The 27,306-nt window shown below is 42.6% G+C and overlaps 1 protein-coding gene across 10 annotated transcripts in view; it reads right to left on the bottom strand.

The window, feature by feature from the left end:
* Positions 1-27,306, bottom strand: part of frmd4a (FERM domain containing 4A) — a 104,817-nt gene that overhangs the window by 45,725 nt on the left and 31,786 nt on the right. For 3 of the 10 annotated variants that reach the window (XM_044194821.1, XM_044194809.1, XM_044194820.1), the window contains exon 1: positions 3,611-3,793. The exons of 2 other annotated variants lie outside the window; for them this stretch is intronic. In XM_044194821.1, the coding sequence (XP_044050756.1) occupies positions 3,611-3,778 (168 nt within the window). In that variant the 5' untranslated portion in view covers positions 3,779-3,793. Of the gene's footprint in view, positions 1-3,610; positions 3,794-14,607; positions 15,041-27,306 lie in introns of those variants that run through there. 5 more of the 10 variants (XM_044194811.1, XM_044194808.1, XM_044194810.1 and 2 more) reach the window with 3 other exon arrangements.

Raw genomic sequence — 27,306 nt, 5'->3', positions numbered from 1 at the left:
GCTGGCCCTCTACCCCTCCCATCACCAAACCTCTCTCTCTGTCGGTTCTGGGAAAAGATTTTCTCACATACAGATCCTGACTTTGGCAATGAGAACAAAGATGGCTGCCAGGGATAGTGATCAAATTCTTCAGTAGGAAGTCACAAGTTCAACTTCAACCGCTATCCAATAATTAGTTGGCTGGAAAACAGGGAAAAAAGGAATAAGGTTGGGAATTAGCGAGGACACGCACAGTTCCTATTCTGGATATTTGCCTGTCTGTCATGAGTGTATTTATTGACATCTGTTTCAGTGGAATATGAAAACAAATAGATGATAAATTGAACATGAGAGTCAAAGAGACTTCAACTGAACTGAGTACAATCCTGTCCTGATTCAGGGGAGCTGCTGGCAATCACAGTGGACTGTTCTTCCAAGAAATCCACTTGCTTGAAAACACCATGGTTTGACTGAGACCCACAGTTTATCAGACCACAAACAAACGAAGTAACTGAACAGACACAAATGAACCAGCTCCTAGACAGAGGGATGATTGTGTATCTTGGTTATTTTAGAGTTGTGCTGCTGCGTCTCTGCTTCGTATCATCATGGTCTGGGACTCGTCAGGGGTAAAGGAATATGATTAGTGACAGAGCTATTTTCACAGACAACAGGACCAGATGAGTTGAGTGGGAGTAAGCTGGCCTGGGTTTCAATCCTAAATATGATGCAGTAAAGTCTGCAAGCTAACAGATCAGTGAGGTGTAATGAATATGTATGATAGATGTGACATAATGTGAGATTTTAAATATGTATAAAACTTTTCAGTGGAATTGTGTTGCTAGGAAACAGCTTGGATCTAAGCTTATTTGACATCTAGGAGAACCAGCTTCCTGTCAGCTACTGTTATTAGCTGGCACTATAACAGGAAATAAACTTGGTGTATCTAGGATGTTTTTTCTTGTCTGAAACGATCTACAAGGATGTTGAACACACTGAGGATGAGTTTTGCATGTCACTTCACATTCTTAAGAACAAAATGACAGCTTGTAGTAAGTCTTCAGGACAGTGATGATTACAGGTAAATAAGAAACTCTTGCAACTGAGGGGAAATCCAACCACCTGTGTTTGCTATAGTCTTTACCCATGCTTCTTCCCCAAGCAGGATATCCTGCCTTTGGGATGGGGTGGTAAGAAGGGGGGGCTGGTAGGAGAAAAATGAGAGGCAAAAAGATACAATGTGCACAGATGAAATCAATGCCAAAGGAAAGCAACATGAGAAATGACAATTATCCAGAGACACCACAGCACAGCAGAGCACTGCCATCACACGCCTGTCAGTGCTAACCCTATTTAAAAGGTCATACCACCAGAGGAAAATGTGTGACTGGAGGCTGTTGAGTCAATATTACTCAGCCTGATGTATGAAAGTATAAACACGCGGCTGCGTTCTCTCACGAGAGAAATAAGAGCATGTCTGTGTGAGCAAACAACATTTCATAAACGTTGCAGTCTGCTAGTTACTGCAATGCCACAGTTCAATCACACATGCTGCTGCCTCACCCAACGTGCAAAGCACCTTGAACGTAAAATTATCACCTTGACATATGTGTCACACACCGAAGCGCAGTGAAATATCTGGACTGGTGTCCTGATTGAGTATGTAGGACTGCTGGTGACGGATGTCTTCTCCAGTGAGAGCTGAAAAGAGGCTAGAGAGAGTTAAATACGAAATGAATAAGTAATTTAAGTAGGAAGAAAAGCAAAAATAGAGTGTCAGAGAGAAAAAAGACCCATGCTGGAACAGGCTTAGGTCAGAGCACTGGAGTGGAAATGTATTTTCATTTCAGGATGAAATGGTGGGAGATGGTAGGAAAGCAGTGGAGAAAGTGAAAACAGGTTAATGAAATATAAAGACACAATTAAGTTCTCTCTCTTGCTCTCTCTCTGTTTCTTTCTCTCTCCATTGTGTGTCTGCCAGTTGTGTGAGGCTGGGTATCTCATTAACAGTAATAGAGGAAGCTGGGCAGGGAGGCAGTGCATTGAGCCAGGGATATCCCCATCCTGCAGGCTGACACACTGACCCCTCCTTCCCTGCTTTTGCAACTCCCTCCACTATTAACTGCTCCACCTTGGACCGTACCACTTCGCCAGGCCAGGGGGAGATGTTGTTTTTAGCTCATCAAAGCACACGTCTAGAGGATGTTTGGGAAAGTTTTAAAAGACCTCTGTTTGAAAGGTGTTGCAGTGTGGCCTCTTTCAGATGTTTGTGTCTCTAAACCAGGAGGGGGTGTTAAGGACGGGCTTGTCTAAGGGAGGTCTGGTATATTATTTCAGTTTCCTCTGATTGTGTTTCCCTCCCTCAGGATGCTTAAACTTAGGAGCCACATAAAAACACATCTGAAGACAAAAGTTAGAATAACAATCCAGTTTATCTCCCTCTTGAGGATAAAAAGGGCATTAGAGCAAAAAGACAGGAAAAGGCACATGGTGTTCATGTGTTTATGTTTCTGTACATGTATTTAAGTTACTCCACTGATGCTGTATAATGATTTTGTACGATGCAGTACAGTGTGTGCCTTTTGTTATCTAGCAGCAGGCCTGGCAAGTCTCTCTCTGTGAGCCTGTTGGGTTTGTCCTGGTGGTGCCAGCTGCATACAGGGCAGGTGAGACGCCTGGGGAATACTAATGGCTCCATGAAAGCCCTGAGTACCAATTCAGACATGGTGAAGTGAATACTGATCAACCATTTTGCTGAATCACAGCTAGACAAACACAAAGCACAGAAGACACCGTTGCTTTTAATAAAACAATTAAAAATAATTCATTCACCAGTGAAACAGTTTTCAAACAAACAGACATTTAGAGTGTCAAAAGTTACCAGGGAGTTCGATTAAGTGTATAAGACGATGGAGGCATGGTGACAGACCAGACAGCCTATAAAACAGTGTCTGTGTGTGTTTTGTGTGCAAGCATACCCCTTTCACATATCCATAGAAACACCTACCAGTTTAACAGCTTAGTTACCGGCTTCTTAATAGTGACCCTGGCAACACAACTTCCTGTTAAGGCTCTGCATACTGAGCACAACAGCTACAAAAGTACACTCTACACAGGGACAACAATGTAAAACAAAGCAATGTTTTCTATGCAATAGATGAACTTGGCAGAACAACACTCCACATGCACCTGTGTTTTATAAAACTATGTCAGCTTATGTGTCCCATTTCACTAGCAGGAACACTGCCACAACTAACCCAGTTCTGTTCTCCATGCTTAATGAAACAAATCAGTCATGTTTAACCCTGTCCCCATCTCTGACCCTGGTCTATCGCCTTAAGGGCATACCTGGGGCCACAGTACATCATCTGTTCACTCCGTGCCTCTCTCCTTCAGTCCTAAGCCTTGACACAAGTGTGGAATCATTCACTTATAATAATTTCCTATACCGGATATCCATCTCCACAGGTCGCCACAGCTTGCAGACAAACTGCATTAATTAAGTACCTCTTAACAGATGTATATTTATTTGGAGTTAAATCTGTAATAAATGCCCTCTGCAAGGTTGCTAGTTTGAATGCATATGCATCCAGTTTATGTTTTATTTGTGTGTATGTAAGGTGCAGCCTACCTGGTAAAGAGGCCTAGAAACACACCTGTGTGTGTGTAATAGATGCAGGGGTGCAGGAAGGTTCCTGGCATGCACACGAAGGCGTCGGAGGGCTGTTGAGGTGAGAGTCCACAGCAGACCCTGCCGAGTACAGACCGCCTCGTCTAGACCCAACAAGATTGCCTCCATTACTTTGCTGACTACAGGCTCTCTGTGATGAGAGACAAACCTCCAGAGGTATGTATAGTATATCCACAAGTATCACATTAACAAACCTTTATTTGCACAGGTGAGCCATTACAGGTAAAATCCACAGAGGCCCAGGTAACAAGAAGGAATGAGCCTTTATTGTCCTCTTGATACCACTTCGCTCCAGTAGATAATAATTAGGTCATCTCCAGAGGTAAGCCACAGAGAGACAGGATAACCCTGTGGCTGTCTCCCCTGCTGCCTCTGTCCCTCTCTGTCCTCTCAGTCTCTCTGGGATTCAGAGGTCTGATGCTTCTTCAAGGTCAAACCCTGCTAGTCCTTCTGTCCCAGTCCCACACAGCTAGTTGCCCCTGCTGACTCTTTCTCTCTCTTTTTCCTCCTCCCTTCCTCTCTCTTTTCTTCTCACTAAAGCAATGCACCCTCTGTCCGTTGGTCTGAGCGCCACAAACACAAACATTCCCACTAAGGAAATGCAGCCGGTCTCTTAGTCTCCCTGACTCCTTGGCAGTTGTTTTTAAAGTGATACGCACGCTCATACTGCAGCTCACATGGAGAGCAACAAGTCCAGTGCCAGAGAGAAGAACAGATGACAGCACTTTCTCTCACGGTCTCACTTTTCAAGGAGAGAGGGATGTGTTTACAGGCTGCACACCTTCTCACACACCTGTTCAGACTGTACACTATCTGTATGCTGTCATTCTGAATATATGAAGAAGACACACTCAAACACACACACATGCACATACATACTGTACACAAGAATGCATGTATTCATGCATACACAGACCAAATTAGAGTAACTGAACAGAAAAACTCTGATATTTGGTTATAAGTATGCTGCTCTCTAACAGCACTGGGATCTTAGCCAGAATGTTTTTAAAAAAGGAGACATTCTTGCTCTGAGCCAGTTTTCCCAGGCTGGAGTATCCTGACCTGACCTATCTAATTCTTCCAAAAATTCAACAATGTCTGCCTCGTCTGCTACTCTCTACCAACTCGACACATTATCCGTGCACAGAATGTGCAAAGCATGTAAATATGATTGATTACATCAAACTTAATTGTTTATTTGAGATAGAAATCCACAATGAAGCTTATCTTACATTTGCTTACACACACCCATTTGCAACAATGGCCACATGGAGGCAATACAACCCGTACATACAACCTGTGCCAAGCCTACAGTCTGTGTGTATATCCTTGCCAGTCTGTGATAAACCCTTGGCTTAACAGCACTGCTAAAACAATAAATCATAAATGATCAATGTTCTCTGTGTTATGTGTGATAATGTTAAAATAATTCTGAAATCGAACACAGACAAATACTTTTTTCTAGCTCCAGTAGACCTTTCCCAAGCTTCCGGGTCACTAAGGATTTCTTATATGTGAATCTATACATTAAAAAAAAAACAAAACTCAAATGTCCGATGGTTTTACACAGCCGAACTGATTCCTCTTTTCCACTTTCCTTCCACTTTCCTCAGAGAGCCTTGATCAATATAGAAGTCAATAATTCTGTACTGAACAGTAGTAATTCTCTACCTTCCTACCAAACCAACCTGACTGTGGGTGGATTAAATAACCTTTCATAGCCCACTCTGATTTATTGGGGGGTTTATCGATGCAAGGGGTCACTGCTGTACTGCTGAGTTGGTATGTGGTGTGTATGTGTGCATGCAAATTGTTGTATGATGCTCATACCATTGGTTTGTTACTGAATGCCAACATGAGCATGAGTAAGTTACTGCCATGGCATTAATCAACTACAGTATATTGTACAAAGTAGATATTAAAAATTGTATTTTTTACTTTTCCACAATGAGAAAATATTACTTGTGTTGTCAGTAACGCCTTGGGAGCACTTTTTATTTTTCTCTCCCTTTCTCTCACTGTGTGTGCTACTTTCTCTATCGCTCTCTCTTTCTCACTCATTTTGCACAGATGGCTAATTGAATGGATTGCAGGAGGTTCATTGCACAAAAAAGTCCTAATCCTCATAATGCAATAAGCTTTCATCTTTTTAAATTTACTTAATTTCAGCAACCACATGCTCCAAGATCCCTCATTCCACAGCACCAGTTTCCCATCCCTCTATCTCAGGGCCTCATGTTGCCCTCTCAGTGGTGTCTTGAGAAACCCATGAGGAATGTGTGGCAATCCTATAGTGTGAATTTTCCAAAATTAATCAGGGTTTGGCTAGAGCTACACAAGAAGGCTGGAGACGTTCACCTCTCAGCCACTGTAATTTATGAGGGGTGTAAATATTTGTTGTGGTAGGGAGGGAGGGTTAGGTATGACAGTGCACTGTTCCCATGAATCTATGTGTGTGCAATGTCCCGCTGAATCCTGGGAAAGGTCACACAGGCCCTGTGATGTAAACAGTCTGGTTGGCTATTACCATAGTAAAAAGATGGAGAGAAGAAGACAGTATTTGGGATTTTACAACCAGCTTTGAGATGGACAGGAATTGACAGCCAAACACTTTTCACACACATTCACCCACATGTTGATGATAAATTAAACCTCAAACCAGTGGTGGAAAAGACTATATACTGCTGGGTAGCTTGTGAATTTACCAATCAATAAAGTCTTATCTTAACCTATAATAATACTGCATAATTTATTTGTTGATTATATTTATTATTAATCTCAATCCGCAAAGTAACTAGTAAATAAAGTTATTAAACTGTAGTTGAGCAGAAGTATAAAGTAGCAGAAAATGAAAATACTCAAATACAATTACCTCAAAATTGTACTTAATTCCCACCACTGCCTCAAAACCTGTAAGCACTACCCAGTCAGTTGTGAAGACATCCCAGTCCTGACATAGACAGGAAACAGAAAAATCAGGAGTAAACTTTCTCCACTCCATCTCCTGCTCTCAGTATTCTTTTCCACCCTCTTACTTTCTCCTGTCTCCATCTCTCTCTCTCCCCTCTTTCATCTCTCCCTCATATCTCTCTATCTCTCAATCTTCCTCCAGCTCTCTGATCTCCACTCAGGTGTGTTATAATAGAGTGCAGGCAAGTCAGAGAGAGAGAGAGAAAGGGAGAGCAGTGGAGGGAAATGGGTCACAGACACCATAAATTCACAAGAACATTTGCGTGTACAAGAGAGTAAAAAGTCCATATGACACACAGAAAACGTCGTACAGGTACCACGCGTGCACTTCTCTTCTTTTACCGTAAATTTTGAGTGACAATAATCCTGACGTGGATTTTGCAGGTTTAATTTTCTTATAGGTTCATTTTCAACACACCCACACACACACCACCATCACTGTGACAGAGATTATAAGTGACATACATGTATAGACTCAGTCTGAAATTCAATTCCGATCAGTCTAGTTTAATGTGATTATATTAGAGGTGCAAGCAGGAAAATCAATAACATACGTAATGTGGCTCAAGAGAGGGATGAAAGCAGGGAGTTTTTCATGTCTATGTGTGTGAGAATGCATGTGCATGCCATGAACGTTGGTTTCCCTGTTCATGCGTATGCTTGGAACAATTAAAATGAAAATACTGTTTACTGTGCGTGCAATGAAAGGCCCCCACGATGAGACAAAACCTTTGAAGTATCGGGAGTTGTTAGTCTCTTATGTATAGAATCTGACCTAGTTCATGTGTTGTATGCTGTAATATGCTATACACACATGCAGAAAGGGGTGTTCACTCAAGAAAACATGCACACGCACGCACACGCTAACACACACTGTCAAGCTAATCATTCTCTCCACTTTGCCTGGCAGATAAATATTAATGAGGATTACTATGTTACTGCAGTACACCCACGGGAAAACAAGAGACTGCACCTCTCTCACCCGCTCTTTCTCTTTTTCTAACCCTTTCTAACTGTCTCTCTTTGTCACTCATGCACACATGGCCACACACACACACACATGCCCGCACACACACACACCTACTAGCTTCAAAATCTTCAAGAAAGTCTTTACCATTTTTTTAAATTTTACAACACATATTCTTTCTTTCTGTCTAACTCTCCTTTCTGTTCCTCTTATTCTGTCATGGCAGGATTCACACACAAACTCATACAACACACGCACACACACAAACTATGAATAAACCCCTTCATATGAGTGAGTCACAGGCAGTGCCTCCGTTCTCATTGAGTCGTGTTATCTCTGTCTAACAAAGGGCACAGATTGTACTGGGATATTTAAGGAACATTTCGGGGTCTCCACATCCTGTTTTGGGGGAGATGGAATTTAACAGACTCTTTCTCATCAACCCACACTCGTCTTTTTTCCTCTTTCTCTGCTCTGTCTCTCTGTTTCTTAAAAGGATTCCATGCAGTCATTTCTGAGAATAGAGAAGCAGAGATAATGAAGAAATCATTCTGAGCTCTGCATGAAGGTGGCAGAGGATGGGAACACACAAACATACACACACACACACACACACACACACACACCCATTCATCCACTGGGGATGTTTTGGCAGAGGACAGAGGAGTCCACTCTCACCATAGCTACCCTGCTAGCGAACTGTCTCCATAGAGAAAACACATTATCAGCAGCTCACTGCCTTCAGCCTTCACTCACAGTTAATAGACGATCATCTCTTCATTGTTTGATCATGCTCTGTGCAGATTTACTTTGAACTTGTACGCAGCTGTGCCGTGTGTCTATAGGTCTGCGGGTTGATTTTGGACGTGGAATAAAAGACAGAAAAAAAAATCATAGCAGAGAGTGATGAAAGAGACAGGGTGGAGAGGAGGGTGGGAGTCTCCCCTGTGCCCCCCCCCCCCTTTTCCTCCCCTGCTCAAAAACATTCTTCCTTCTGAGCTGCCTTGGGGAGAAAAGGGGGGTCCCCTTTCATGCCGAACAGGGTGTGGTGCAAGAGAGGGCCTTCAGTTATTCCCACCTCTTTCTTTCTTTCTCTTTGTCTCTTTAATTGGACTGACTGACCACAGCTCTCTCACCTACAGTAGGGGGGGGGGGGGCAGGTTGATATCCCTGGGAATCAATACTGTAGCAAGGTAGAGCAGAGCTGTGGAGGCAAAAACTCAAAGCTCAAAACTGATATTTGCTAACAGAGGGATGATAAAAGAAAATTAAACTTATTTTGAATGTTGTTCCTTTGGTTTCCACATCAACTTTGCAGCTGCTTAAATGAATCCTGACTCTAATGTCGGGACAATTAGATCAGCCTGATGTGACAGAAGCTGAGTATCAGCCTGACCCACAGAATGCCTGAGTCCAGCGCTGACCTTCTCTGTGATTGGTGCAGACAAGATGTTTAAAGGTAACAAGGATCAATTAGTATTCTTGCCTCAACGCTTGCCTGGCTGCTTCTAGCTTTCAGGCCTATAGTGGTAAATTACAGTCATGCTACTGACTGTTTGCATTCCTATTCCGCTCATGAATGTGTGTTTGGAACATGTGTATGTGTCTAAGTCAGTATGTGTGTCTGTGTGAACTTCTCCTTCTCCCGACAGTGATCCACCCCTCCCACCTTTAAACCCTCTCTCCCCTGCGGTGCCCCTGACAACAACATGTTTCCTTGGAGAGCGATTCAACCTCCTAAAATCTGAAATGTTTTTTGTCTGTTTTGACACCCCCCACCCCCACCCCCCCACAACACACATACACACGCACACACACACACATAAACACACACACGCATGTTTCGCTTTTTCTTGCACCCTTTTTTCCCATTGTTTGTTTGTTGTTTTTGTTCTTAATTTCACAGAAAAGAGCTGAGCAGCTTAATGTGATAGCAGGATAACAAAGGCGGGTGGCTAATCTTAATTCAGACTGCTCACCGAGGTAATCTAAACAGACAACATCCACTAAAGGAAGCTGTTTTAAACTGTCAACACCAACTGTGCAATTTATCATCATCATATTATACTGTAAACACCTAGTGTTTTGCTAGAACTATCTATAATACCTATATACCTTCTATCCCATTTTGTCCATGCTGATCTTTCATGTGTTGCCACTTTAACTTTCTCAAAACTGTTGTAATGAAAGGTATGCAAGAGAAAGGGGGGATGAGGGGAAAAGAAACATGACAAGTCTTGATATGAAGACAGGAATTTTGAGCCACGATAACGAGGAGTAGAAGGAGAAAATGAGGTATAAAAAAGAAAGTAATTCATAGAGAAAAGGGGGAGTAATCAAGTTTCCCTCCTCTACTATTGTTCTGTGGTTAACGAGGCATGTTTTGTTCAGATGTGTCATAGCTGTTGACCATGAACAAAGATGTCTATGTTTTCCCTGTAGATATTACTCAATTAACTGTGATAGAAACCCACATCCATCAGAAACTACTGACATAGACGTGAGACCATTCATCTGCATTAGATAAAGTGACAGGACACAGATGAGAAGATGGTTCGTCTTTTTCACTCTGCAATCCATAAGCTGAAAAGCAGTCTGGAGGTTCCATTTTTAAGATATCTTTCAAACAAGTTACGAATGCTAATGGTTTTGGAGAAAAGTGTTTAGTCAGTCGTGATGTGCACCCACTATCCACTGCATGTTCAATGGGAAATGCTGAAGGATATGAAAAACTAGTGTGCTTTTAACTGGATCTAAGTTTGCAGCAATAAACATTTCCACTTCATCATTCCACTCTGCTCAGTCAGCTGCTTACAGATACAGATTTTGTCAATTTGTTTTCTCTATGGTGTTACTCCCAGTGGCCAATAGAGGGCGCTAGGGTGGCACCCTACCTCAGCCCTTGAGCCACAAAAAAACCTATTACTAATAACAATAATAATAATAAATTAAACAAATTGTCTATATTTGTGTGTTTGGAATATGGAGTGCACTCAGTAACATGTGTAAAATATGACAGAAAATCATCTACACAACACATATGCTTTTCCTGCATGTCCCCTCCTCTTGTCTGCATGTCTCAGCAGCTCTGGGGTGATGGAGAAATCGCCCACAGGAGGCGGGTCTGAGTAGCAGTTTAGCCAAAGATCAACGTATGACATAAAATTTTGCCAATGAGCGTCCTCAAATCTAAATCTGAAAAGCCTGGCTAGCTGGATGAAGTCATGCTAATGGTTTATTTTGCTTTCTGTACTTGCTTTTTTACGGGGACAGATCCAGCATGGAAAGTTATGGGAGTGAGGGATAAGAAGCACCTGTCTGAGAAAGTAAGGAAACATGAGAACACCAGGACACACAGGGATAATTCTGTCAAGCTAACGTTAGCCATATTAGGCAGAGTGAACATCACTACGCAGCTGGACGGTACAAAACGAGCTGTTGGACTGCATTCTGTCAGTGCTAAAGGATTACATTCTGGAGGAAGTAGGGTGCTGATTTTATCGGCATTCAAGCTGACGAGACAACTGACATTTCCACCCACTGCCAGCTGGTGCTTGTGCTAAACTACATTGACGCCAACGGTAACATCCAACAGCGGTTTTTCGAGTTCATTACCAACCGCCGACACCATCTACAACGCTTCAAATGGACAATGAATAACCAGGTATCAAGCAGATGTACTGAAACTTTGACTGGTAGTGTACATTTGTTCATGCTCAGCCCCAGTGTGTGTTTTTGTGTGATGTGCATTCACATTTTAAAGCAAATCTCAAACTATTCCATGTGTTAGAGGTTAACTGATATTTACAATATTGTTTATGTTGTTATTTTGGGTATTTCTTCTGTTAACTGGTTTATATCCACAATTTATGTTTGAGTATAATTCAGTTTAATTCACTTGTGAGAGAGTTTTGAAGCAGAAGTTTGCTGGAGTTTACTATCCCTACACCTCAGAGCGCTTGACTCCCAAGCTTATGTCCATTAAAGTGTTTGAATAGCAACTTAACACCACTAATTGCACTTCATGTTTACTTATCCTGATCATTACCTCCTTATTGGTTTCTCCCCAAAAAACAAGTTCCATAGGGGCATTTCAATAAATAAATATTTTCTATAACATGTTTTATATTATACTGAATTTGCCTGTGTGGATGACCAAAATAAGATGTTCTGATGTGTTTGTCAAGGCGTTACTTAGTGCTTTATGTTGGAATAAAATAATTGTTCAATATTTAACTGCAAAGTAGTAATTCCTTTTTGATATATTCACTTTTTTGCATTAAATCATACTGGGATGTTTGCTGAAATTGATTGGATGTGGCACAGCCCTACCTAGAAAGTTTTCCATCAGCCGCCACTGCATATAGGAGTAACTATGGAGCTCATAGAGTTGCATAAGGCAGAGATTGGATGATAATGCAATGAGTTATCTAACATGACAAGTCAAAGCAGGACAAAGCTGCAGCTGTGTATAGAAGTGAAAGTGTTTCAGTGCCTCAGTAAAGACCTGGGAAGGTTAAGTTATAACCCAACAGACAGTCAACCTTTATAGAGACTAGGGTAGAAACCAGCAGATCACTGAGCTTTGTTCACCTGCCATCACTGAGAAGAGGAATCAGTCTGATAGTCTGATGATTTAAATTCTCTTTTAAAAAACATCTGTCAATTTATTGTACACTCTTCTCTAGATGACTATTTTGAAAATCTGATGCATTCACTACCTTACACAGGAAACTGATAAACATCCAGTCATTTTTCTAGCACAAATGTACAATAATGCGAATGAGTGTATGTAAATCACAACAAGTAATCCCCCTTCAGTCTGTCGGCACACAACTGGCTGCAAGAAGAATGGGAGACAGAAAAAGGGAATGCAATCAGGAGAGAGAGAGACCTCCCTCCGTTCTTGTGTGAGAAAATCAGCTTTTCTCCATTAATTAAGGTGATCCGAGTGACTGTGTGTGTGTGTGTGCACGTATGTGTACAGGCACCAGCCAATCAACCAGTAGCAATTACTTCTCTCAAAAGGACAGTGAATATTCAGTTTCCTCCAATCAAGCAGTATTATGACAGCCAGCCAGATTAGATCACAGTTAATCAGCCACTGCAGAATTAATGACACACAATCTGAAGTCTTTGGATAGTCAGACTGTGACAACCCTCTGGCTCTGCCACGGCCTGTGGGTTTGTCTTGCCCTGGGCTGCTTGCTTGTGTTTTGTGTCTCCCTTCAGGTCCTGGTAGGCAGACTGTATTAGTGCAAATGGGTGCACCTGGCCAGTCCTTCCAGAATGCATTTAGGATCAGCCATCCCCTTTCTTGTCCTGTCTCACTCCATCGCTGGCTCTCACCCTTGCACCACATGGTTTCTTTTGTTTGGTTTGGTTTAGTTGTACTTATCTGTATCTTACACCATACAACACTGCACTCACACATCCACTCGCTAACACTACTGATCTACTGATTGCCCATTTCATACATTTAGTTAATGTTTTCTGTTGCAATTACTGTAAATAAACATAACTGTTTGTTCTTCCCAGTACATCTGGGTGCCCTTCCCTCCTTTTGTCATGACCTAAGAGCAGGCTCATAACAAGACCTGATAGCATCAGAACAAATTCTAACTTATATTGTCTGAGACCTCTCGAGTCGCTTACTTCAGTGCAACTTGACTTTGGCAAAGGGACCAGGTTGTGTTTTATGTGTTTCTGTGTAAGGAGATGGGAAGGTTAAATTAGTTATTTTGGTGTTGAAGCAAGGTGGGAATATGTATATCTGGGCTTATTAAAGTGAAAGCAGTTTTCATCCAATATAGAGAGACCACACTGTGTAATTTATGATAGCGTGGGTACAGTGTGTGTATTACTGTATCCTCTGTGTTCATGTTCAGTCAAAGAGAGAACTACAAAGAGGCCAGCAATTCTCAGAAGAGCTTGTGGCATTTAGAAGTCACATTCACTCAAAGAGGCGTGTTAATGAAACTAAAGTCACATTACATCAAGTGGGAAGACTGAGATTTTAGAAATTAAATTCAGTATGATCCTATAAGCACCTCATAATTTTGGGAAAGCAGTTTGGATGAGCTGCAAGCCCAGCTTGCTGCACACACACTCTACTAAATCTGATTCACATAATACCAGTGTATTTACAACATTAAAGAGTGCTGACAAGCATCACAGAATGAATGCAATGGGGAGTCACACACACGCACATGCACACTCACAGCTGCAAACTTGCGTGCTACTTTCTTTACACACATATGCAGCTTTCTCGAGGTGTAAACAACTTCGCAGAAAGAGCAAAAGAGCAAAAGAGGTGAATCACCTAGCAGGTTACAGCCTGTCCTTACAACTTACATAAAAGGTTAACTTTGCAACACGCATTCCACGTCTAAGCTGCGCTGGAAACTATTATCTTCTGCTTCAGCCCACACCCACCAGATTTACACATACACATAAACACTGAAGCTTGTGATGCCTGGCAGAAACACTGATTTCCACTGTGTGAAAAATTTGGTGGGACAGGATCCAGCACTTTAAATCACGCTGAAGGCAAGGCTACGTGTGGCTTTGCTTGATAAAAGGAAGCTAACTCATGTCTCAAGTCAGTTCAATTGCATTGACAGTAGCAGGCAAACAAGCTGCACTCAAAGACAGCTCTCCCACAGTGAGACTTCCCTGTAACCTTGAAAACCGAGGACCGCAGTGGAATACATTAGCAGTGACAGAGACAGACTAAGCGCTGGAAAGATTGACAGACTCAGACTGACAGGAGGAGAAACACAGAGAAGTATTGTCCACTGGAGAGATTAAAAGCTTTGCTCGTGACTTGCCTTCAACCAACTCAAATCTATTACCGTCCCCTGGATTAGCCAAGAACCTTTTTAAATCCCACTTACACACACAACAGCACACCAAGACACTGTCTCAGAGAGAGGGAGAGGCAAAGTCAGAGAAGAATGAGAAAGTGAGAAAGAGGAACTGAGGGAAGCTTGTGTCTTACCCTTTCTCCACTGTTCCTCCGTAGAGTCCCCACCGGCAGTTTAAGCATCAGCCGGCGGGTTCTCCCGGGCGTCACTGCTCCCTGGACCACCATAGTACGCTCCAGAGTGTGTGTGTCCGTGGGTGTGTGAGCATGTGTGTGAGTGTGTGAGGTGGGTGTCCTCGCCGTCCCGTCCAGCCTGGCAGCTGGGGTTCACGCGAGCTTGCGCGTGGGTGTGTATGAGAAAAGGAGTGTGTGATGTTTGTATAGCAGCCCCACAGTCCTATGTGCCTCTCTCTGCTTCTATTTCCCTCTGTGTTAAAACACTTCCCATTCTGCTCCTCTCAGCTACGCTCCACTCTGCCGCTCACGAGGTGAATGAGTGTGTGAGAGGGAGAGGGAGTGCGCTTTGTCTCTCCTCTCTCTTCTCCAGCTCTCTTCTCCAGCTCTGGCAGCTCCCCCTCCCTGCCTCCCACACTCACTTCCTTCAGTTGGGGGCTTAACCAGGTCACTGGATTAATGTGACGTTATGGCTGTTATTAGCATACGCGCTCGTGTCACGTGATCCAATAATAATAGTGTGTGAGCACATATATATATGCCCACCATCCATCCACACACACACACACACACACACACACACACACACACACACACACACACACACTCAGCCCTTACAGGGGATCACGTGGGGAACCTCAAAAGGAATATGGGATGTTTTGCCATCTGGTAGGGAGATTATCTTTGAAATCCCCCATCCAGCTTTCTCTCCCTGCACTGTCTGGACTAGGACACAACGGGGGAATACACACACACACACACACACACACACACACACACACACACACACACACACACAAAAAAAAACATGCATCCTTGCAGTCAAGCACACAAACTTCTCATGCATGCTGATATTGATCATCCTATCACTTGGTTCATCGTCTGCATGCACAAAAGTGTGGAAATTGGCCTGAATTTTTTTTCACAAAGCTGTGACAGTAGTGAGCATTTTGCTGCAAGGCTCCAGAGATCTTTTATTATGATGGCTGCAGCCACAGAGAGCTGAGTCAGTCCTCTGCATCCACCACGGTGGTCTTTACATGTCCATTAAAGCTATTGGAATCATGAGTTACAGCTGCACCTAGTGACTTACTGTCATATTCTCATCATCACTCACCGTTGAGCTCTGTTTGCCTCTCTGCACATCAATACTGAACTGTCAGCTGATTAACTTAAGTGGATCAACACACATGCACACACACATGCAGGCATACACAGATGTTTGGTCTGCACACACACACACATGTACAGTAGGTTCACACATGTAACAGCAAAGGTCTTGTATGGGCTAGGTAGCTGTTGTAAGCCAGCAGCACTGGATTATAACCAGAAAGATTTAGCTTGGTTATCACAGTTATAAGGTGATCTGATGCTGGGTCACAGGGTACAAAATCAGATTAAAGCCACTAATCAAAATGAGCAACCAATCACGCCTTTTTCCATTCCCCATATCATTTCTTTAAGTGAGGACCCCGGACAGTTTAAGTGACATGATGTGCTTGTATATGTCACACTTAGACACATAGAGACACACAAAAAACACACACATTGTGCTAAAGCTGCACGCCAAACATACAGGAGAATCATCTGCAGTGGTAATCCCCACTAAGCATTATTTATTCAATACCCTGGCCCGCATCAGTGTGAATGACTGTGGCCTACATGAGAAATATCAGAGGGCTATTTATAAACTTAGTGTGCAAACATCCAGGTCTTGCAGATGACATACTGGAGAAAAGGGACCCAAAAGATACGATTCATTTCTCTTTGCACTTTCACTGGTACTCTGTGTGATGTGTGTGTGTTTGATGTTTATTCAGATCACGATGACAGAGATTTACTGCCACTGCTGATTCGGGGGAGACAAAACCCTTGCTGCTTTCATAGGGATCTCATATGACACCTTGACAGGGAGATGACAATACAGTCTCCTAATTGAACAGTTTAAGTATGGTTTGTGTTTGTTTGTTCTCCTCCACAGCTCTTTGTTTTTTTTTTTTCTTTTGAGATGCCACTGCCTCAAATCCAGTGAGGTAATAAGCTCTTGTCTTGAAAGGAAGTAAAAAAAACAACGTGTCACTATTCTTGATGCCTCAGACTAGATGCACAATGACCCATTTCAGTCAACAAGAGCACAAAAATAAAGGCAAGGGATTTGCACTTGGTAATAAAAATGTAAAACACATAACTGCATACACAATTACCCATAAAAATACAAAAATCAGGCATAAAGCTGTTAGATTTTGACATGCCTAACTGTACTGGATCAGTTCACACCAGCTGTCTTCAAAATGAACTAACAGCTATAATACATTTCCAAAAAATCTGCAGAGAACGAGAGAAAGAGACAAAAAAGAGAAAGAAAAGAAGAAAAGAATGAGAGAAGATCGATATCTGGTTAAAAGTGATGCTGATGAAGGAGGTGCAAACAAAGCGCCTGGATTGTCTGGGTTTTATGTCTACTGCGTATTTGTGTGTGTGTGTCTGCCTGCTTAGTCTTTGTTCGTAATTGTAATAATAAGAAGCAATGGTTCGCAATTGTAGAATCCTGGCATTGTTATGCATTAATTTACCCTGATAACCCAGCCAGTCTCTGCCCACGGCTGTCTGACTCATCCCAATGGCCCTGCTCCTGACTGTGTTTGTCTGTGTGTCTGTGTGTGTGTGTGGGCGGGTGTGTTTATGGAAATGCCCCCTAGCTGGACTCTCTCCCCATCCGGGGCAGCGAGGGAGGGGGTTGAATGTTTATGTTTTGAGACTCCACAAATTACAAAGGGTTGAGTTACAGCGCCATTGCACAGAAAACACAGATAAACAGTTATATAGCTAAACAATACCACCCTGATAGCTTAATTCAATTCATTTCTCACTGTGTGCTTCTGCCTATGCTTCTAAGCGCATGCTAGTGTTGTCTTTCTCTATCTCATGAGAGTGAGATGAGCAGAAAGCGGGGCTTCCCACCCTTCATCAGGCCAGAACCAATCATAATGACTTCTCCACAGGGGAGCATCCACTTCAATTATCATCCCCTCAGCGGTGTCTGTGTAAGAAGGCCTGGGAAACACTTTTACATGCTCAGAAGGTAACAGATAGCCTGTGGGATTTTTTAGAAAACGGGGACATTTCTGTGAGTCATTGTGAAAACTAGGACATGTTTATATTTTGGAGAGATTTGGTGGAACACAGGGACAGGTTGTCCTGGTCAAACTGTGTCGCTCGGCACAACATCTGCTCAACCCCTCTGTGAGGTGAGTATGAGGTGTATGTGTGGGTGTGTGCACGTACTGTATATCTGCTTGTGTGTCTTTCAATATGATTAAACTTTCAGCCGGTGGCACCAAAGGAATGTAGACAGACTGAAAAATCACCTCCATCTTTGAATGTACTCTGTTTATAACCCTGACAAAGTGCGTAGACATTGCCTTGAAAAAAGTGCAGTCCACATTCAGACTCATACACTGCCATTATAGCCTACAGTCATCTATGCCTTAACAGAATTAGAATATATCATTCCAATGGGCCAATCAGTAGTGTATTATGAGGGCAGCGGCAGACTTGAATGGGGCGCTAGATGTGCAATTTGCTCCAGTGAATACTAAGGCTTCTGAATTATTCACCTAAGTCTACTGGAAAGCCTTTGCGTGTGCTGGGCCAGTTGACATCAGAATCTGGACCATGCATACGAAAGAAATTGAAGGCTGAATGATAATGGCTGATTAGTTTATGGATGTGCACATAAAAATTGGATCAGGTTTATGATAATTGTCTTTTCTCTATGTATTTAGGCGATTCTACAGTCAGAGTGAAGACTAATGAGGCAAGAAAATGTGACACATCGGATTGCTAAATCTGACTATATTATTCAAATTTCATTCATACTATGGGGGGAACTAAAGTTTTCCCAGAACTTTGAACAATAACAGAAAGTGTTACTCTATTCTCTATTTTTCCTTCAACGAATCCCATGAAAAGACCAAGACTAACAATGAATTGATCTTACTAACAAGTATTGTCTGTGTAGCCACTTCAGGATATAGCTTATTCTTCTGTGCCATAGACCAAAACAAGTGAGCCACACCATTGCACTGGGTGACATGTTCCTTCATTACAATGAACATATTTTGAGTTGATATCACATACACCATCCTGGTGCTGTAAATATACACTAGCACACCTTGCCCGGCTGTTTTAGGAAATAACTTACTCAAATGAAAAAAAGAAACTATATATTTGTGATCCGTTTTAAAGATTTAGGTCTTCAGTAGGAATGAATGGGCTTGGGGCTGAATGCCACAGACAGAGTAGGGAGTATTAATAGACAGACTAACGCAATGTTGGTTTTGGTCTTTTTATTGGATTTGTTGACAATAAGAAAAAACATAGAATACACAGCTGGGGCGTCCTGACAGCTGAATGGTTAAAGCGCATACCACATAACCATAACGTCTGCAGTTAGATTCTGGCCTTTGTTGCATGTCATACCCCCCTCTTATGTAAAGCACTTTGGGTTGCATTGTTGTTGAAAGGTGCTATTCAAATAAACTTGCCTTGCCTTGCCTCTGTCCCTTTTTTTCTGTTTGCCTTTATGCTGTCTGCTATCAACTAAAGGAGAAAATGCCAAACAAAATGAATTGTTAAAGGACAAGCAGGGTAAGGTTGCAAAGAAAAGGCTTTAAAATTTCTCAAAAGTTATACCTTGGTCCTGGGAGGACTCTACACTGTGACTCCAGCCTCATACCAATGCCACTATCAGATTAATGTAGACAGGATGACAACTATTTGGTGGAAAGAGAGACAAAGCACGAGAAAGAAACATGTAGAGGGGGAGAGTTGAGAGAGAGAGAGAGAGCTAGAGAGTGAGGGAGAGAGAAAGAAGGAGGTCAGCTTTCTATAATTGAACAATTTTGTCCCTGGGCAGAGGACACACCCATTACATAACAGAATGGTCACACATAATACATCCAGTCAATAGCCTCTATCTGAAACAACGCATCTACAGTAGCACAGTCAAAAGACAACAGTACAGGAGAAAAGGTTATGCACATGCACATAGACACACATAGTATACAATGCTGTGATACAATTGCAGAGCGGAGAGAGTACACGCTCTTGGTATCAGTACGTCACAGTGTTTGTGTTCCTGGCAGACTAAATGCTCTCAGAGACCGCAGGCCCTTTGTGGCAGACCAGCTCTCCCAAAGATATGAACTAGTGCTTTATGGCTGCTGGAAAGAGAGGAGACAGTGCTGAAAAGAGCAGAGCAGTACAGCTGTGATGGAAACAATCCAGACCAGCTGAGACCTTCCTATGTCAGGAGGAGGCGAGGGGGGTGGAGGAGAAAAACGAAGATGAAGAGTGAGAGAAGGGATGTTTAGTTCCAGGCCTGCATCCCAGAAGGGATGAGGATGTTGTTGGAGAGGACTGGGAGGGGGTGCACGAGGAGGAGATTCAATTAAACTACACAAGGATTGAATGCATTTTTAATCACAACGCTTCATTTCCTGACGTAACTGTCAGCCTTTGTGCGAGACTGTGAGGCAGGAGGAGGAGGAGGAGCTGCCATCTCTCTCTCTCTCTCTCTCTCTCTCTCTCTCTCTCTCTCTCTCTCTCTCTCTCTCTCTTTCTCTCTCTCTCACTCTGTCCTCCCCTTGCAGCTCACACAGCTCAGCGGACCAGCAACACAATACACAGCAGCTTTGGCAGGAGCTGATATGACGCCATGAACGGACATTTTACAGCAGCCAGAAAAATAAAAAATCCAATCAGCAAATACAGATCTTGTTATATTATTCATGTCAAAGGGTCTTGTCACTGTGCATGTGGCAGTGTTGCTAAGTCTGTTGCTATGTGAATGAGACCTCTGTGGCACATATGTCATCTTGCTGCAAACTTTAGGGGAGTCAGGGGGAGCTTGGCTCCTATAAATAAGACATGAACTCCCCTGAAAACACGATTTGGGAAATTTTGGGGGGTCTCAAAACTATTGACAATGTGTTGCATTTTTATTTTTCTGTATCTTCATCATCATGGATCATGCGTAAAATCTGGATCTGGACTGGATCCCAGCCTGGACTCTTTGTTGGTATTTACAATGCTCATGCATGTACATATGTGTTGTTATAGGCTAGTTTGTTGATGACCCTCGCATTTGATGTCCTAATTGTACCAAGAAATTATTGTCCTCATCTGTATATGATGAGTACCTTTAACTTATAGGTAGTACATCGCTCTGCACAGTATACTCTGTGCCCTGCTTTAGTTGGCCGTATAGTATCATACTGTGAAGTTTGATTTTGATACCCGTGTGGAGGTTTGAAGTGGTCATTAACTGATTACTGTATATCAAATGTGCTGACACAAAGCAGGCCTACATGCTTGCAGCTATGAATTTTTCTTTGCAACACGAGTCACAGTCGTATTTCATATTTTAAATTTCCTTGCTTTTGTGACAATGGCAACACAGTGTTCCTTGAAAATATGAGCTGATTTTAACAGTGCTGATGGGTTTTCTTACTAGATTTCCAGATTGTACGCTGGTAGGCATGATTTTGTAACTATGTCGTGTGCAGTCATGTGCTTTAAATCTTGACATGAAAAATCTAGTCTACAAGTCTACAAATGACTCCGCTTCGACTCCAGCTTCCTGCAAGCAATCAAGGCAACAAAATAGTGACCTCCTTTTCTTGTAGTAAAAGAGGTTGTGTCGGATCCTCTCAGCTTTCCTGAATCATTCATATGCTGTGCTAATGAAAATAGCTGTGCACCCTTGAATATTGCACTCAGCTCCTGCTTCAAACCAATGAGCAGCACAGATAGGACTCTGGAGGTCCTTCTCTACTGGAGGATGGAGAAGCACTTTCATTATTCTAATGACCCTTAATATTCCTCAAACGACCCCTGTCTCTGCTCACTGCTGGGTTAATTCACACATACTGCCTTCTGGGTATCCTGCTTTGCTTTCTTTGTCTGTCAAAGCACTTTGTAAGCTCTGTTTTTAAAGGTGATGATTATTATTACTATACAGAAACACTTACATGTATGCTGACCCAGTTACAGTCACTGAACTCACACTCTACACTTAAGTTCAATATATACAGTATATTACTGTTAGACTGCTGTTTTGGAACACTGACAAAATGTTTTCAAAAATATAAGATGCCTGATCCATGACACACGTCTGCTGCTGGTAAGCCTTCACATAAAACCATTTAATTCACCCTGCCTTTATTTGATGGTTCACTGAAACAGGCCTCTTCTTAGCTCACGTCTGCATGTCGTAACATTTGTGTGTGTGTGTGTGTCTGTGTGTGTGTACATGTGCATTTGGATGTATGCATGCATTGCCATATGCTCGCTCAGGAAGCAACCAGCCTGGAAAGGGTGCAGGCGATTTGAATATTTCTCATTTAAGTATGTAAAGTGGCCAGATAACTCTCTGTTTTCCAGCCTCTTCCAGCAATTAGAGAAATAAATAAATAAGCAGCCTAATTAGGATGCTGAGAGGAAATGTAGAGAAAGGAAGCATTTTCCTCCCATTTTTCCATCCCACACGTAATGTATGAATACTCCAAATCCTGTTCTGGCCATAAACACTATTCTTTATTGCTTCAGTCATAAATCATCTATTGGATATATGAAAATGGCCAAATCTCCAAAAGAGGTTGATGGATTCAAGCATCAAATCTCTGCATATATCAGTGACATCGATGCCCTGCAGTAGTGGAATGAGGGCTGCTAGTGTTCATTGGAAGCACAGTATATCTCAGGAAAGGACAGATTACTGTTCCCTCCAACAGATGCCTGTGCCTGTAAACAATGTTAAAGGGAAACAGCGGCTTAACGACCAAACTCATTACAGCAACCGGCAGATCAAAGCAACTAGGGGTTCTAATGTCGTATTTACAATGTGTGTGTGTCTGCACGGGTAGACTGCATGTGCCTGCATGTTACTGTATCTAAATGTGTGTGAGTGCACGTTTATGCATCTGTGTGTGTGTGAGGGATGCAGAGCAGTTTTTCATTCCCACAGCCCGAATGCTTTGTAAATCACAGGGGCCTGAGTAATCTACCTCTAACCAAGCGTCACAGGCAATAGAAACCTGACTATCACATCCATCAGACTTTCCTTCTCGTTCCCATTCCGCTTTCATCCCTCATTTCCTCATTCTCAATCCTCACTTCCTTCACTTGGAGATTTCATTCATTCCTAATCAAAAGATTTATGGCTATCTGCAGATAAATATGAAGGCTGCAGACCACAGAAAGCACAAATAAGCCCACTACCTAGATTTAACTACATTGGAGTTGGTTGGTTGGATGAAAGCTCCTTACATGCTGAGTTAACATTCCCAAAGAATTAAATCAGTGGGCTAACCCTGTGTTGAGTCATGTATAGGCTATGCAGTCCAGGTTAGATTGCTGGTCAGCCAGTTTTTTCCCTAAATCTCCCTGTGCAGAGAGTTTGAAGATGAATCAGCATGTTGTTGGGTTTTTTTTTGTCCCTATTAATGAGAGAGCATCTGGAAAGAGACGTGAACATATGTTGGCCTCTGGTCTCAAACTGCAATTATGCACTGGAGAGGTCACCCATATGAAGCACACAGAGAGAGAGAGGAATGGTGACGAACGACTAAAATAAATGCATTCAGTTAAGTGCAGTTTATGACAGACTGTAATTAAAAACAAAATTGAACAAAAGATAGAGTGGGCAAACTTACAAAGACATCCATAAGCATATGCTCCAGGGTCACCTCTAAGTCCTCGAGTCGTGCTGCAAGAGTCATCGTTCAGCTGATCCAAAAACACAACCGAAGATAATAGAGATTTAGACTCTAAATCAAGGCCCTCTTGCTCTACAGCCTTTTTTCTTCCTCTCTGTTATTTGGTGTAATCATGGCATACTGACAGATGACTTAAAGGAAGTAGTTAAGCCACGTCAGTCATATAACATCCCAATTCTCCAAATGTTTGCGCCATATAAGCTTCTAACAGTTGAGCATAATTTGTCCACATTCTCCTGTCATTTTTCATCCAAGACGGCTTCCCAAACGACAAGTTGTAGTCCAAAACTGATAAACAAACGTCTATCTCCACTAAACTTGGCTCCGAAAAACTGTCTGGATTCCGATAAGTGCTCCAAACATTTCCAAAAATAGTGTGGGGTCTCCTCAAAGTGCTTCGATCGCTCCTTTGAGCAACCTATGGCTACTGCTGAGGATTTGTGACAGACCAGAACCTTGTAGTCCCCTTTTCAGATCTGAGTTATGATCCATGGGTGAGATAAAGACACTGACAACTCCCTGGCAGACAGAGGGCAGTGGGTGGGTGTCACTGTTCTCTGGATGCACAGAGGAGGAAGAGAGGAGGAGGAGGAAGCATAAGGCTTGATGGGGAGCTAATAGTCAGAGAAGCAACTACTATGAGATGAAGTCATACATCTGTTTCATATTCTGATATCTTTCTCACATTCTCTCAGTTGTTTGAACAGGATATCTCCCCCCCCCCTTCTCTCTCTCTCTCTCTCTCTCTCTCTCTCTCTCTCTCTCCCTCTTTTTCTCTCTGCCCTTTCAGGTCTCTGTCCACAGTGGATGTCTTTGTGTGGAGGAAGAGCCTAGGGCAGCTGATGCCCAGTTCTGGGTGCTCTTGGCTGGGGTCATCCTCTCTCACACTGGGCCTCTCATCAATGGGCCTTTGTAGGGGCCTCATTAAGGGCTGTCCTGGATGCTGAGACTCCAACAGACACAAAGGGGGAAAACAACAGCAATATGGCCTGGATCTATCACTGGAAGCTTATGTAACAGTGACGGGGAGGGGTGGGTGGGGGTTTGCAGAGGACAGGGCAAGGGTGGGGTAGAGGGCTGATTGGGAAGGAGAGGGGCAGAAGGGAAGATAAGGGTGCATTGCAGATGGGCAATGATTCAGTGAGGGAGGAAGGAAAGTAGAAGAAAAGAAGGGAAGCACGGGGGACGAAGGATGTTGGTGGGACGCTCCATGGAGAGGGGTTGTTTTTGTTTTTCTGGTGGAATGTACCCCCCGTCTTCTCTCAGTTAACCAGACTTACAGAAAGAAACAAACAATGAGACTGTCACAGACTGAGTCAGACTGTGGGGGGTAATGGGGAAAGTGAGTGTAGCTGGGCTGTACCAACAAACAGGATATGACTGTATAAAGTAACGAGTTGTAAGAAGGGAGCCACCTGTCTTACAAACTGGGGGCATGTAGTTTGGAAGATGAGGCATTTAACAGTCTGGAAGGGTTGCATTATGGGAAATGTAGGATCCAGTGTTTTTGGACCTTGACCGATACTTGGGACTAAAAGTCAGGATATCTTGGCATCTGTTGCTTCGATTTTGACCATTCTTTTGTTAATCTGTCTCCTGTGAGTCTGGCACCTTTATTGAAGTACAACTGCTGGATCACCCTTTAACTTTGGATTAAATTATTATTTGTGATAAAAGGATGCACTACTTTGTGTAAAAGTGTTTCATGCACTTGCGCGCTTGTAAATACCCCATTAGAAACATAAATGCATATACAGTACAAAGCAAAGAAAGCAGGTTTAGAGTTTTCAGGAAAATGCTAGCTGTTTTAACCAGTTCCTGCAGAGAACCAATAGAAACCATGCAAAATGCAGTGATTGATGGGTACAAGCCGGATAATTTAGTGAGCCGTTTTTAACATAGGAATACATTGCTCTCATTGAATCAGTGTATTTTGATGAACCCTCTAAATTGATGGTCACACTTCCTCCTCTCTCTCCAAATCAAACCCCTTCACTCTTTTGGTTCCATATTTCACATTTAACCTTTTTCCACATGCTACTTCTCTCCTCTCTCTTCTTGCTTAATTTCTCTCTCTTAGCCCCACTGTGTCTCAGAGACACTCTCCCTCTCAATCTTATTTCTCGCTCCTGTCCTCCTCCTGCCCTTTTCCTAAGCCATACAGACCCAGAGTGCCAATGATCTTTGCCCTCTGACCTCTTTTGGTCGACAGGATCAGCCACTCATCAGTCCTCACATCAACTCTGTGGTTAGGAGCACTGGGATGTGACTGAGTCTAATGCACAGCCGTGAATATGTGCACACACACACACACACACACACACACACACACACTTGCATGCACACATTCACACAGACACCATAATACACTATCACTGGGTGTTAAAAACAGAGTGCCCAGATCCATCAGTCCTTTGTTGCCCTCAGGAGGCTATCCTGTCTTCCTGAAGTCGCTCCTAATGCTGCCTGCTGTGAGAATGTAACACCCCACCATTAATAACTATAAATATCCCTCTAATTCTCATCTGCATGCCGCTCATGCATTATAAATACCCTCCAGCATGGTGAAGATGGACAGTATATGGCCACTAAGACATGTGAAGCAGGTGGCACGTGGAGACTGAATGCAGTGAAGAGTGTCAAGAGCGGCAGGTAGCCTAACTAGACAAGCATTCATCATTAGTGAGGAGCTTAGCCCCTGACAGAGAGGCGACACAGGACAGCATGTCCCAGTGTGACTCCTTGACACGGCTAGGGTTAAAACCTAGATTTCTGCTAATAATTCAGTATATGTGAGTGTGTGTGTAATGGCAAGTGAAGGTAGTGGAATGAATCGTTGGTGCAATGTTTACAACAGCCATCTCAGAGAGAGCTGAATATCACCTCACCTCTTTGCATAAGATACAGAAGTAAACGATACATTATGTTCCATCACACACATACAACGTACAGTCACATGAACTTAGAAATGCACACACACAAACATATTAGTGTGTGATTTGGGAGTCTGAACAGCCAAGTTACTGTTTCTGCACACATTTATTTAAATTTTATATATAAAGGTGGAATTTACAAGGATCCCCTGTGAACACTGCCTCATGATCATTATAATGCCGACATGAATACACAATAGCTATTAAATAAATGTATAGATACACATAAAAGCAGAATGAAATGGGAGAGAATTCAACAAATAATTATTCAAAAATGATTTACATTAAAACTACCAAACCACAGACTTGGTACATCAACTAGTGTTAGCTAAAAATCAACTTCACTACATCTTACAGTACCTTAAGATGAAACGCACTGAAGCAGTCTAAATCTGAGGAGTATGTCCATCTTTCTCCACCACCGGGTTCCTCGTGGAAGTTGACTGTTCCAGTAATCCAGTAAGCAGCAAGAACACCAGAGTGGTGGATACTGCAGCAACTCAAACTGTGCATCACAAAACTGGCCTTGACAAGTCTCTCTGATTTTGATTCATAATAAAAGCTCTGTGGACAGTTTTGGTCTTTAATTCAAACTTCAGCAAGAGTACAAAGCGTGTGTCTGTGTGAGCCCAACTGATCTTGATGTCCACCTGGCATGGAAAATAGGGATATGTGCTAATCAAACTCTGGGCAACCTTCCAAGTGGTTTGAAGTTTCTGCGCACACACTCAAAAATAGTATCTATTCCAGACATGTTGATAAAGCCTCTTAAGCACCTGTTTGCAGCTAACTGTCTAAAGGGTTTACTGCCAGTTTTATACACTGGACAAGTATGTGTTAAAGTCTGCAAGTCTGCAGAGAATGCAACACACAGCACATCTGCTCACATGTCTGGCCAAATGACCTAAAATGGTTTTATTGACATACTGTAAGTTTATATCCTTCTG

Source organism: Siniperca chuatsi, linkage group LG4 (assembly GCF_020085105.1).
Source record: "Siniperca chuatsi isolate FFG_IHB_CAS linkage group LG4, ASM2008510v1, whole genome shotgun sequence".
NCBI lineage: Eukaryota > Metazoa > Chordata > Actinopteri > Centrarchiformes > Sinipercidae > Siniperca > Siniperca chuatsi.
The sequence above is the reverse complement of the archived record's forward strand: the minus strand, read 5'-3'. Positions and strand labels throughout refer to the sequence as shown.